At 40.1% G+C, this 12,949-nt stretch overlaps 3 protein-coding genes across 4 annotated transcripts in view; 1 reads left to right on the forward strand and 2 right to left on the reverse strand.

Moving 5' to 3' along the window:
* LOC118339141 (polypeptide N-acetylgalactosaminyltransferase 5) overlaps positions 1 to 4,043 on the forward strand; it is a 7,298-nt gene extending 3,255 nt beyond the window's left edge. The window contains exons 4-10 of the mRNA XM_035676687.1: positions 1,086 to 1,221; positions 1,321 to 1,440; positions 1,525 to 1,642; positions 1,747 to 2,076; positions 2,391 to 2,471; positions 2,821 to 2,973; positions 3,185 to 4,043. Of these exons, the coding sequence (XP_035532580.1) occupies positions 1,086 to 1,221; positions 1,321 to 1,440; positions 1,525 to 1,642; positions 1,747 to 2,076; positions 2,391 to 2,471; positions 2,821 to 2,973; positions 3,185 to 3,325 (1,079 nt within the window). The 3' untranslated portion in view covers positions 3,326 to 4,043. The remainder of the gene's footprint in view (positions 1 to 1,085; positions 1,222 to 1,320; positions 1,441 to 1,524; positions 1,643 to 1,746; positions 2,077 to 2,390; positions 2,472 to 2,820; positions 2,974 to 3,184) is intronic.
* An 89-nt stretch (positions 4,044 to 4,132) lies between these two features.
* Positions 4,133 to 5,872, reverse strand: LOC118339142 (ermin-like). The gene is made up of 2 exons (XM_035676688.1): positions 5,102 to 5,872; positions 4,133 to 5,015 (listed from the first exon to the last, which is right to left on the reverse strand). The coding sequence occupies exons 1-2, from the start codon at positions 5,643 to 5,645 to the stop codon at positions 4,630 to 4,632; spliced, it is 930 nt and encodes a 309-aa protein (XP_035532581.1). The 5' UTR covers positions 5,646 to 5,872; the 3' UTR covers positions 4,133 to 4,629.
* A 2,190-nt stretch (positions 5,873 to 8,062) lies between these two features.
* On the reverse strand, positions 8,063 to 12,243 carry cytip (cytohesin 1 interacting protein). Of its 2 annotated transcripts, none has more exons than XM_035677029.1 (8): positions 11,466 to 12,243; positions 11,075 to 11,124; positions 10,833 to 10,887; positions 10,434 to 10,536; positions 10,122 to 10,215; positions 9,921 to 9,987; positions 9,536 to 9,602; positions 8,063 to 9,308 (listed from the first exon to the last, which is right to left on the reverse strand). In XM_035677029.1, exons 1-8 carry the CDS (start codon positions 11,622 to 11,624, stop codon positions 8,836 to 8,838), a joined length of 1,068 nt encoding a protein of 355 aa, XP_035532922.1. In that variant the 5' UTR covers positions 11,625 to 12,243; the 3' UTR covers positions 8,063 to 8,835. The 2 variants fall into 2 exon arrangements, with proteins under 2 accessions (XP_035532922.1, XP_035532921.1); XM_035677028.1 differs by having other exon boundaries at positions 11,457 to 12,240.
* Positions 12,244 to 12,949: the final 706 nt, after the last annotated feature.

A 12,949-nucleotide genomic window follows, 5' to 3' on the forward strand; every position in this document is an offset into this window, starting at 1 on the left:
CTGAACAGGCTCCTCTGGTTGCTTGAACAGGCTCCTCTGGTTGCTGTATATATATGTATGTATATATAGTAGGCCTATATCTCAGCCTTTGGTCCACTTCTGTTAAGAATAGTATATGTAAAGTAAAGTAAATTGTGTAATAGAACAATTTCCAAGCATAAGTGACAAGAAAACATTGAATTTGTCAGAAAATAACCACATGTAGAATCAAAATCTGTTTTTTTGCCAAGTAAGTTTTCACATAGTACGCGTAGAAAAATATAAATGCAATGATAAAAAGATTTTTTTTAAATAGAGACAATAAAAAGCAGCCACTGTATACAAATATAAAGAGTGAGAGAATATGTACAAAATGGCCAGATACTTGGAATATATTAGAAGCTGTACAGAAATGTGGGAAAAAAATAAATGAATACATTGACCGGGAAGTCTACAAGTTAGCAGTGTGACATATAATGATAAAAAAAATAAATAAAACGGGTTTAACACCAATGTAAAATAACAAAAACTAGGTTGAAGGATTATTTACAGGCTGTCAGATGGAAAACATATCCTGTGGGCTGGAGTTAGAACATGTTTTCTCAGCCGGTAACAGTGTTATCTTCACTTTGTGGTTGCAGTAAAAAGCACTGATTGAGTAGTTGTCTCAGGTATCATCTCCTAGTTGACCCAGATGAATGCTTCTCGAATAGTTTAAAGTACAGATAGTCTGTGACCCACTCTCGGTCTCTTGCAAATCCAGACAGCTTGCAAGATGCAACTACACTTTCACCACTGCACACATTTTAGTGGATGTGTGCATTAAGATAACACCAATGTATGTAAGTTTATACATGGCATACACCTTGTAACAAACACAGTACTGAAACATGAGAGCAGCAAGATTGAAAAGTTGGTTTCTTCAGTAGAAACCCCATTCAGTGTTGCACCTGCTGTACACTTTTATGCATATTATTTACATAGATAGAACAAACAACTGCCTTTTGAAATAACCCATTAATTAGTGCCATAAGGGTTGCACTGTTAACATGCAGATAAGACTATTTGTTTAACTGCAACAGGATGTTTGCTGTCCTCTAATGTAGGTGAGGTCCTTACCTTCCTCGACTCCCACGTCGAATGTAATGTGGGCTGGCTGGAGCCTCTTCTGGAGAGAGTCTACCTGGATCGCAAGAAGGTTCCCTGTCCAGTTATTGAAGTCATCAGTGACAAGGACATGAGGTGACTCATATTACGCTGCCATATTTGAGTAAAGGACATGTGATGTGATCATGTTTTCTACAGTAAAGCTGAATGCTTCTGTTCTGGCTTTCTCCTCAGTTATATGCTGGTTGACAACTTCCAAAGAGGTATTTTCAAATGGCCTCTGGTGTTTGGTTGGAGCGCATTACCAGACGAGTACATTAAGAAGAATAACATGACCATTGCAGATCCCATCAGGTGACCTACACAGTCAGTTTTTATATTATTAAGTTGTATTATTATTTCTGCTGCTTTTTTTATTTATTTATTTTTATCTTTCAGATGTCCAGTTATGGCTGGAGGCCTTTTCTCCATAGACAAAAAATACTTCTATGAGCTTGGCCAGTATGATCCCGGCCTTGATGTGTGGGGTGGGGAGAACATGGAGATTTCCTTTAAGGTATATTGTCTCGTCTAATCCAAACATGAATTCAAACCATAGGTGTTTGGGAACTCAGCAGAATTCCTCTCACATGACTCGTTATCGCGTGTCCATTTGAACAGATCTGGATGTGCGGAGGGGAAATCGAGATCATCCCCTGCTCTCGAGTGGGACACATCTTCCGAGGACAGAATCCTTACAAGTTCCCCAAGGACAGGCAGAAGACGGTGGAGCGTAACCTGGCGAGGGTGGCAGAGGTCTGGCTGGATGAGTACAAGGACCTTTTCTATGGTCACGGGTACCACCACCTGCTGGATAAGAAGGCCATCAACATCGGCAACCTCACAGACCAGATTGAGCTGAGGAAGAAGCTCAAATGCAAGAGCTTCAAGTGGTACCTGGACAATGTGTATCCAGATATGGATGCTCCCTTAGTGAAAGCAGAAGGCCTGGTATGTAGATGAGTAAACTTTATTTACATTTGCCTAAAAGATCCCTTAAAAATGAAAGCTTGTTATTCTTTCCCTCCATGAAGCTATTGTTATCTCTGCTGAGAACCCCTTAACAAAATCTGCCCAAACAGAGACTGTGATTGTGCTCCTTTGAAACAAAGAATAGCTGTCTATTAAAGCCTGTGACAGCTTTCTGTCAGTATTCATTTCAAGGAAACAAGAACAGCAACGAGGCCTATTTTCATGTTTTAAGGGAGGAAAAGTAAATGCTAACAGTGCTGTTGTTTCACTTCTGTAAAATGTTTCCTTTGTAGATCTTCAATCGTGGCTTAAGAAAATGCCTCGCCCTGCAGAAAGGCTCTCTGTTGTTTGAGATATGTGATCTCAGCAAGCAGGTAGGTGTCTTTTTTTTTTTTGACAAATCATCATGTCATACATGTTTCTTAGTGATTCTTCTGAAAATATGCACATATTTTGCCATTTTGGCCTCATGACTGTGGTAATTGTGTAAGAACATGCAGGAATAGACCAAGATCAGTACAAATACAGTCAGAGTCCAAGACAAGACCCAAGCCACGATAAACAAGGGTGGAGTCCAAGACGAGACCAAGCCTTTCTAAATCTGGTCTTCTTGGATTCAGAGCAGCCCACTGAGCCATCCTTCAAAATCTTACAGTTTTCATGGAGCATAATTACACCCTTTTCACTCTTCTCTCCCTCTCTCTTGTTCTCTCTTTCTTTTAGAGTCAGCACTTTAATTACACCTGGTTGAGGCACGTTCGCCAGCAGAACATATGTGTCGCACCCCAAGGCAAGGGCAACGGCTTTGCTTTACAATTATGTGACAACGCCAAGTCTGAGCTCCGCTGGTTCCACAAATCCTCCAACTCCGCCCTGGTAGGTTTAGTTTGGGTGTGCCGTTTGCTTTGTCTTCTATCTTTTGTTTTTCTTCCCTTTCTCAATTCTGGTATTTTAGTCAGACATATTTCAGACAATGGTATCGGCCTGCTTCTAATTCACTAGAAGTGAAATATGTTGCTGTCAGTTGTGTAGTACAAATCAAAGAATGTTGCTCATTAATTATGTTTTCTGTTTTGTCTTCGTGAAGGCGGAGCATCTCATAACAGAGTTTGCGTCGCACCACATGTGCCTGGAGGCGGGGCCTCAGGGTGACACTCTGCGCCTCAACCCATGCGAACCCAGCAACGCCTTTCAAAAGTGGCAGTTCACACACTACCACGCTAAGTGATGAGACTGAAATGGGTTTAATGTGTCAAACATGCACTACGGAGACCTTCAGTGGCCTCACACTACAGTACAGTCGGTGGTCAGCATCAACACAACTGTCCAGAGGATGTGGGAAGCGCTTTGGTGGCAGTAATATGTGTGGTGTAAAATAGAGGGTGTGGGGATGTGCAATGTTTCCAATGTCCTTTTATCATATCAGCATGGACTGACCTTGAGTTTAAGTGCTAGTGCCAGAGGAAAGAGAGCATCTTCTTTTTTTATGAAGATTTGGATCGGAGTTTGCAATTTTTTTGTTTTTTTTTTTTAGAACGATCCAGTCGATCCTCTACACTTGCTTTTTGGGGAGGGGGGAGGGGAAAGACTAAAGGGCTTCAGGTGAAAGTTTATGAAAGAACACTCAAACATATCTTTTCCCTGCCAAAGATTGAAAACAGTGCCTCATATATTTGCGATGTAAAAAGTGATTTTTCTTTTTGTGTGTGCTCTGCTGGAAATGAATACTGAGTTTAATTGCATGTAATGTAGAATTTATTCATTTGTATAAAACACATCACATACTTTTGATGAGACATCTTTTCTCGATGTTACGTACTTTATGATTCTCTGGTTTTAAGTGACGCTTTATTTAGGTGTGGGTTTTTGTTGTGAAAACTGTCCCTTTTTGTCACTAGAGGGAAGTGTTGGTTCAAAACACCCAATAAACCTGTGCTGTGATTTCATGATTTTTACCAAGCCCTTTAACTACATATTGATGGAAATGCATTTTCTTAAGAAAGTAAAAATAGAATAATGAAGATAAAGATTTCATTGCATGCATCTCTTTTTATTTGTTTCTTATCCAATAGCCATTAAGGCATGTAAGAAGTTATGTTTAGTTGGTCACTCAAAAACACTTAAGTCCTCTCCAGAAGTTAAGATACTGAAGCTCTAATACCAAACAACACTACTACTTACTTGTTATAGGCAGTAGGATTATACAGCCCTGAGCTTCTTATTTATTTAATCTGTACCTCCCTTACATAACAAGATGTTATCCTCCTAAAACCATAAAGGCAAATATGAGATTGTTGTTATGCACTGCTCAGCAATTAGATACCAAACAACAGAAACAAATAGTACTCTTAATTTAAAGATCTTGTGAGTGACCTGGAGAGTAACATCAGAGATTTTCAAGTAGGTTTTTTAGAACAAATAAATATTTAAGCTGTAACATACGACATAGATGTACATTTTCTTTTTAATGCTCATTTTTTTTGTTATGTATCATGTTCAGCAGTGTTTATGTTCCTGAAAAACAAAAAAATCTTACAAATTCATCATGTACTCAAACTCCTCTATCTTCTGGCGGGTGTTGCCTCTGCGGATCTTGCGGTAGGACACGGTGCTGTATTTGGAGGAAGAGAGGTGGTTGAAGCATTTCTGGTGGACGGATTTCTCCAACATAGGCAGAGTGGAGTGGCCTGGGCTGGGGTTTTGGTGAACAATGTCATGCATGTTGTGGTCTTGCTCTGGCTCCTGGTCCACCTGAAGCTGCCTGTCACCTGATATCTGGAGTTTGTCACTAGACATCTGCTCCGGGATTTCTGCCTCCCCATTCGGCTTTGTAAAACTCTCCTCATTAGTTACATCAAAGGGTTCAAGGTCTGGTGTCTGTGCGTCTAGTGCCACTTCCTCCTGTACTGGTAGATTTGCTGAAAAGAAAAAAAGGGGGGTAATCTGTTTTGCACTGTGTAAACAAAAACCTTCCTCAAACACAATTATACTAAATTTCTCTTACCTTTTTCTGCTGATCTGTTTCCTGTTTGCATGTCTGCGCCTGTGAAGTTTAGGTGTAGAGATTCTCCACAGGCGCTCATCGATTGTTGTCCTGGATCTGCAACATCTGACTGATCCATAGGTTCAGTTTTTGGTGTCTGGAGCTCTTGCCGTTCCTCTCCTTGTTCGGTCAGAATGACCTGCTGAGTCACCTTCTTTTCCATCTCTGAATTATCTTTGTCAATAATGGATTCTTCTTCCTGATCAGGCCCCCCCTGTGGGATAGGTTCGTCAGATGTCACACTGTTGACAAGACGCTTGCACTCGTTGGCACCAAAATCACAAGATGTGTTTGTTTTTATGCCGTGATGAGCTTGGTCCTCATCACTGTAGAACACCGAGTCGTCTCCCTCCTCCATTGACCACACATCTTTGTCTTCAGCCTCGTCCAGTGTCTGGAGGCCCCCAAGAGTGATCCCACCAATGATCTCCAGGACCTGGGATGCCATTGCATCTTCTTCTACTGTGAGCCTTGGGGCCTTTGGAGGCATTGTGCTCGCCTCCATTTCCACCGTCCTGTTTTTCTATCCCCAATGATGTCGAAAATGGTCAAGCTCCAATGCTTTTTCTGCAGATTAATTGACAAAATAAAGCAGCCTCAGACTTTGCATTGTCTGCTCCAGCGTTCCATGTTATCAAAATACTTGTTTTCATCCTGCATTGTCAAAGAGTGAAGGAAGAATCCATCCCGCATTTCAGTCGGCAGTGCAAGCGTGCTCTGTAGTACCATGTAATTCTGTGTACTTGTTGAATCAGAAGAACGGGGGTTTTGTTGTGGCCCCAACAAAGACTCTTTGTGACTCTGGCATCTGCATGTGAAGTGATTGTATTCATTCTTTAATAATCTCTGCTGGGTGACCACCTTCATTCTGTAGCATTTTGAGTCCAGATTAACATTCTCCTATAGGTTTTCTTTACAGCATTTCACTGCCTGAACTAGCAATGTTGCACATGTGCTGAAGCTAAGCTTTGTTATGTCTTAAAGTGCGTACTAAGACCTTTACATCTTAAGTAAGGCACCTAAAATGCTGATATAACATTTAGAAGTCTTACACAATGTCAGTACTGAGGTCCTCTGCAGGCAGAATTAATTAATTAAGTACTGTATAATTTTGAGGTATTTGTACCTGAGTATGTCAATTTCATACTATATTTCAGAGAGGAATATTGTACTTCACTATACTTGTCTGGTGCGACTGTGGCTCAGGAGGTAGAGCAGGTCGATCCCCGGCTCCTCCTTGTCCTTGAGCAAGATACGGAACCCCAAATTGCTTCTGATGCTGTGCATCTGTCTATGAATGTTAGTTTCTGATTGTGATGGCCTTTGCCATTCACTGTGTGAATGGGTGGTATGTAGTGTAACAAGCACTGTAAGTGGTCGGAAGACTAGAAAGGCAATATACAAGTAGAGTCTGAAAGCTGAAGTTATGTTTTACTTTTCAGTTTGAGATTTTATTAGAAATATACAATAAGCCTATAAGACAGGGCTCTCAAACTCCAACTGGCTTGGGGCTACTGCTGCTATTGTCATCGCATAGGGGGGGCCACTTCAATGTTCAAGTACCACAAGAAAGCACAGTATTTCTGTAAATATTCCATTTCTAAGATCATACTAAACAATAAAATGCAAACAGCAGTTTCTGTGAATGCTTATATCTTCATTTTATATCATCTATGTTCTTTCCTGGTCTCATCTAATCCACTTATTTGCCTTTGACCTTTGCCATTATTTTTTAATAATACAATTGTGTTTTTATTGTAATTGCATATGAAGGAGTAGTTTAAACTGATATAAATCATGTAGAAAAAATAATCTTTAAAACTAATCTTGCGGGCGGATTACATATATCACAGACTGGAAGTAGGGGGGTGGAGGGTTGGAAATGGCCCCCGGCTCAGTTTTAGACCTTGCTATAAAATATAAAAAACTCATTGTTGAAAATAAACCAGTGGTTGCTAACCTTTTTGGCTTGTGTCCTCTTGCAAAAGAAGTTTGCTGGTCTTTTTGTCAGGTTTCAGATTGTAGCACTTTCACCAAAAAGACATTTCTCCTCTAAACTTCTCAAAAGGTTATTAAATAACTTTTCAAGGTACAAAGAGGTAAAACGCTTAGAGATTAGAGAAAGGTAAAAAAAACAAATTTAATACAGATTTGTGGCACAGACCTTATTCCCCACCTCTCTCATTAATTATAAATGATCCCTGAGATTTATGTTGCGACCCTTTGGAGGGGTCTGACCCTTAGGTTGAGAGCCACTGGACTAAATAAACTGTATATAAAGTGGTTAAAGCCAGTTCCACTAGTAAAACACATCCTCATGTATCTGTACTGACAATATAATAATGACATACAATAATATATCAGTCACAGAGGACTATTGACTGCAGACATACTTTAACTTTTGATACTTTAAGTACATTTTGCTGGAGAGTCGTTTTTTTTTAGACTTTTATTTGTAACAGAATAATTTGTTTTAGTACTTTTACTTAAGTAAAAGATGTGAATACATATTCCACCACTATCTGCATGCAAAAACAACTTGTTTATAATTCATCTTTATTTTAAAAAGAGGCATTTAATTAATCATAATGTGATATGGTGATAATGCCCCACTATATCTGTCTCTGTATTTCTCTCTCTCTCTCTCTCTCTGTCTGTCTGTCTTTCTTTAGCAGCAGCAGGAAACCGAAGAAGTGAGACATATTACAGGAAATGTGTGGGGTTTCTCTTCTCAAGTTTTGTTTGCACAACTGTTGTGCATTGCTCAGAATAATATTTGTTTCTGTTTAAGAGTAAATGATGTGTGTAGCACCTGCATCATCAACAGAAATCTTCAGTGCAGTTTTTGTCTGTTGAAATTGTACTTTAGAATGAGTGTGCATTATTATCTGGTACCTGAAGGAAATCAGTGCTGAGTTGATAAGACGTCACAAGTTTATTTTTTATTTTATTTTATTTTTAAGTATTTTGCATACATATAATCTTGATTTGATATCAAAAAATAAAGCGTGACATTCTCTATTTGAAACATACAAATTTCAGAATTTACAAAACCAACACTGAAAGTAAGTTGTATGCAGCCTGAAAAGTATTTTGGAAAGGAAAAGAGTTAAGTAGTACCTCTTCTACCCACATCCTGTTTTGAGCTGAGCAGCCATCTATACAGAGTAGAGCTTTGGTTTTGGTTTTCAGCACCTGAACGTGACAGAAATACTTAAATGTTTACCTGACCTGAAAAATGAATGGTGTCTATAGTATCATGTATTTTAGGTTACAACAGTCTCATTTTAAAATTCAAGTTGCTACATAATACAGCTACAGCAGTTCAGACTGATACGATTAATGCTCGTCACACTCATACATCACCATCTTGTATGTACATTCATTCAAGCACGTTCAGAGGAAGAACATTTTACGTTTTTATAATGCTTCTGTGCCACCACAAGTCTAAGCCCAACAGTGAGCCAAGCTCACCTTAACGGCTCAGGGCCCTCCCGGGTAAACTGACACTGACAAATGCCAGGTGCCGCAATGTCCATCATCTCTGTGTCCACATAAAAAAAATGCTTATTATCATTTTTGTGTGTGTGTGAACACGTCATTACAGTGTCTAATTCTTTCTGTAACTTGTTCAGAGCAGGAGAAACTTTGTTAACCCTTAGTATCAAGTAGACACAGAGTATGTGAGCAACATGTCACTGAGTGTTTGTTCCAGTCTCATCCTCTTCAACTGATCGCTGGAGTCCAGGAATTAACTTGAAGATGTGCTTGCGAACACTGGCTCTCCTGCTTTTACGGGGCAGGGTACCAAACAAGGAGGAGATCCTTGTTTCGTCCCAGGAAGGCGAGAGGGAGCTGGTGCTGCCGGCCAAACTGGAGCTGCTGGAGCGGCCGAGGGTTTGGTGATAATGGCTGGATGAAAATCTGCCCGAGTTGTCCTGTGATTGAAAATCTCTGGAGAAGAAGCAACTGTCGTCTGTGGTGCTGGATGCACTGCAGGGGCTGGGAGAGTTCAGATCCCCAAACACACTGGCCTGGTCGCTGTCATCAGTCATCACGCTCCTGTAGCTACTGTCACTAGAAAAACGCCGGCCACATCGGCCTGTGGGGGAGCCCAGAATCTGTGCACAGTCCATTGAGAGGTGGAGGCTGCTGGTGTTCAAGTTACCTGAAAACATAATAAAGTCTGTGGTAACAAAAAGGTTCAGCTGACGAGAAGTTTGCAACAGGAAGTTCGTCAGAAGCTTTTATGTTCATTTCTCTGGGGAACTCCTTTTTCTAATTTATTTGGAGTTTACACTTCAGTTCACATCAAAAACAGTGTTGCTTTAGAAACAGGACAATGGCTGTGTGAAAGGAAGTGCTGTGGTTTGACAGCAAAGCAAACACTCTCACCTCGCATTAGACGCTTTTCCTGTAAAGTAAGTGCTTGCAGCTCCACCAATTTCTCACGTAGTGATTGCTGTATAGATAGAAAAGAACATTTGGTTTTACTTCCAGTAAAATTCTTTTAGCCTATGCATTCAGAACACTTACATCTACATGATCTCAGTCTAAAAGCATGCAGTTAATCTACAGTGTGGGTTTACTTGTGAAATGTTGGCTGTAAGTGGTGTAGCAGTATGTCAACCTGTAATTAACTACATGGTGGCGGTTTTGCTCTTTCATTATAACCAGCTGCGTTTGTGTGGATTTGTAGCAGTAGGTTTTAGGTTGCTTAATACAACCACAGAGCTAAAGTATGTAACCATCAAATGTGGGCACGGTCGAAGAGACACACCTTAAGCAGGTTCATGCGCTTCTCCAGCTCTATCTGCTTCACTACATTCCCACATACAGTCTCCATCCTGGAATCACATAATGACACATAATTACACACACTTTCATCAGAAAACACTGTTGTCATGCTGTAAGGATTTCTGTGCAGTTTATAATCATTGTTGTACCAACAGTCTGCTAAGTTTTTCTCTCCGTCACTCACTTTAGATTGTTGATTGACTCTCCTATCAGATCAAGTATCTGCTGATGAGATGATCCCTCAATGCTGACCCCATTGATAGTGACGATGATATCTCCTACAACAAATGAACATGCAAAAAAAGGAAGTCATCATCAATTACGAGAAAACAACATGGCTTCGCATTGTATATGTGCATTAGTGTGTGTGGGTGTATGGGTGGGCAGCTTGTACATTTGTGGTAAGTGATATAACTGTCAATCTTCATGTGATCAGAAAGGTATAATAAGGTCTTATGGTTTTGCATGTGCATGAAAGCCTGCGTGGGAGGTTCACCTGCGGTTAGGCCAGCGTTCTCAGCTGCACTGTCCTCCTGCACATTGCGCACAAATGTACACATCTCCACTGCAGAGCTGTCCTTCAGCTGCAGGCCATAGGTCTGCAATAAGATACACATTTTGTCACAAAAGCTGCTAAAACAATACTTTTCCACAAAATAAATCTTTTTGCCCCTCCCTTCCCCTCAAAGATATGTTTTTCTTCTTGTTGCTAGAGTTTGATGTTTGAGTTCCACTGTGCAGAATGATGTATATGCAGAACACATTAAGCAGACTATTGTAGACTGTGTCTTATCTTTAAACGTGGAGCAGAATTAAAATTAATAATTCAAGATTAAAAAGCATGTCAATACATATGCACTTCTTTTTATTGTAGATAAAATGTGATCATGCTTACCTGAATTTCAAAACCAAATGTTTCATTGTCTTGTTTTTCTAGTACAATTGTGGTCCTGTGCAAAAGACAAATGTAGAAAAAGAGAAAGTGTTTTAGGAACTACTCTTTGTGTACAAAAGAACAGTCAAGTAATTTCTTTTAATAGAAAATGCAGAAAAAAACAGAAAAATGCAATATATAGTATTTTGCATGTAGTAAAGCTAAAGGTGAATGACAAATTGCACCAGATTTGAGATATTTACCTTTGTGGGTCAGAGTAATCAACCAGTGAGTTGGAGTGGGTTTGTTTGGGCTGCAAAAGGAGAAAGAGTTCCTCTTTAGATCAATATAATGAATTTACATTTTAAACCTATAAGGAAACTATGTAAGAACAGGTTAATCTTATAGTGTTACATAACTCAAAAGATTAAAATTGTTAAAAGGCTTTTGGCCAGTTGCAGGAAGCTGCTGAGTTTTTATTACACAGTTGGTGGCAAATGTGGTGGCAGGGAACTGCTTCCCATTATAAAACAATATAAAAGAAAGATTATATTTAAAAAACAATTTTTAATTAAAGAAGTGTGTGTGTTTACACTCTATCTTCCAGCAACTGTACTATATATTACACTTGATTTATTGTCTCACCTTGCGTACCCTGGTCATAGAGCCTGTGTTCTGCCGGTGTCGATCATTGTTTCCCTTCAGTGAACGTCGGTACCACAGGGAGCATTTCTTCCTCAGAGTATTATCCAGAATGTAATTCTCTTGGCTGCCCTGGCGTTGAAGTCCATTGAAATTCATGGTGGACTGCATGGTAGAGTAGTCCTCAAAGCACCATCATGTTCTGCTGCAGCAGGTTTTCAGTGATTGTGTGGCCCTGCCCTGCTGTGCAGCAAAGCAATGTGTCAAAGCGGAAATCCACGTCATGTGATGGCTGTGGTTTAAAGACCTGCATCTCTAAACCACAGCATCACGTACCTCATTTCCTGTTCACCTCTTTTGTATATATATTTTTTTTACGTTCTTAGTTCTCTTTCTTAAGAAGGGTAGCTGTATTGAAATGCAAAGGAAGAAGGATGTTCAAGCTTTTGATCAGTAAAAGTAAAGAAAGTATTCCCCTTCAAACAGTCCCTTTCCCTTTTTGCAGTCTTAGCAATTCGATTTATGGTCTGTCAGAAATCAGCAATGCATGAGAAACTGCCACCTCATGCCTCCACCAGCCCCTGCTTTCAGCCGCTCTAGCTCTCGGTTTCTCAATGGGCTAAGCTTCAGTCTGAGCCTGAGTCCTGTGTTCTGCCAAGCAGGGAGACTTGTCTTATGAGGACAGACAAAAGGCTGATTTAGCTTGGGGCCAGTGTCACGCTCCCCAAACAGACAGCACGGGTCATTGGACAGAAGGCATCAGACATGGTTGGGTTCAAAAGGGAAATCACACACACAGGCCGGCAGTCAGGGAGACTATGGCTGATGGGTTAAAGAAAACTGAAACACTACCACACCCATGCCTTCAAAGGGTTCACTGTTTACTCTGCAGGAAAAGACTATTATCTTTCACTATGCACAAAAGCTGAATTTCTTTGGTGACCAGAAAATCACTTTGAGCCTCATTACTGTATATATAACCAAGTTGAAATACTTCTTAACAACCAGATTGCCTCACAGCAATCCCCTCTGCCCCACTGGCCTTCAGCAGGCTGTTGGCCAACCAACCTCGGGACTGTCTGGAACACAGATATCCCATTTCACCACTACGGTGCAAATTCCCATCCACATTTTTACTACTATAACTACAGAAACGTATGCAAATTGTTCTTCTTTTCACCAATATTACAGTCTTTTTGGTACAAGATTATGTATTGTTTACTTAAAGGACCAGTGTGTTGGATTTTGTGGCATCCAGCGGTGAAAACTACGGTAGCCAAGCCCCTATCTACAGCCAGGGTTTGGTTTGTTCATTTTGGGCTACTGTAGACAAATGGCAGTTCATGTCGGACTTTGTGAAAGGCAACTGTGTTTCTAGATATGCTAGTTGATGAAAAAGCAACAATTCTTATTTTCAGGTGATTATATACTAATGAAAACATACCTATGAATATTATATTCCATGTCTGTACATAGATCCTCCTAAATGTTACATG

This window comes from Morone saxatilis, unplaced genomic scaffold (genome assembly GCF_004916995.1).
Source record: "Morone saxatilis isolate NCDOM2014 unplaced genomic scaffold, NCSU_SB_2.0 Contig5, whole genome shotgun sequence".
Lineage (NCBI taxonomy): Eukaryota > Metazoa > Chordata > Actinopteri > Moronidae > Morone > Morone saxatilis.

Excerpts from the sequence above, each read along its gene's own strand:
- LOC118339142 (XM_035676688.1), bottom strand. The coding sequence starts at position 5,645 with ATGGAGGCGAGCACAATGCCTCCAAAGGCCCCAAGGCTCACAGTAGAA. Across the intron at positions 5,016-5,101 it reads AAACAGATCAGCAGAAAAAG|CAAATCTACCAGTACAGGAG; the intron begins GTAAGAGAAATT and ends TTTTCTTTTCAG.
- cytip (XM_035677028.1), bottom strand. The coding sequence starts at position 11,624 with ATGCAGTCCACCATGAATTTCAATGGACTTCAACGCCAGGGCAGCCAA. Across the intron at positions 10,888-11,074 it reads GATTACTCTGACCCACAAAG|GACCACAATTGTACTAGAAA; the intron begins GTAAATATCTCA and ends TCTTTTGCACAG. Across the intron at positions 9,603-9,920 it reads AGCGCATGAACCTGCTTAAG|CAATCACTACGTGAGAAATT; the intron begins GTGTGTCTCTTC and ends CTATCTATACAG.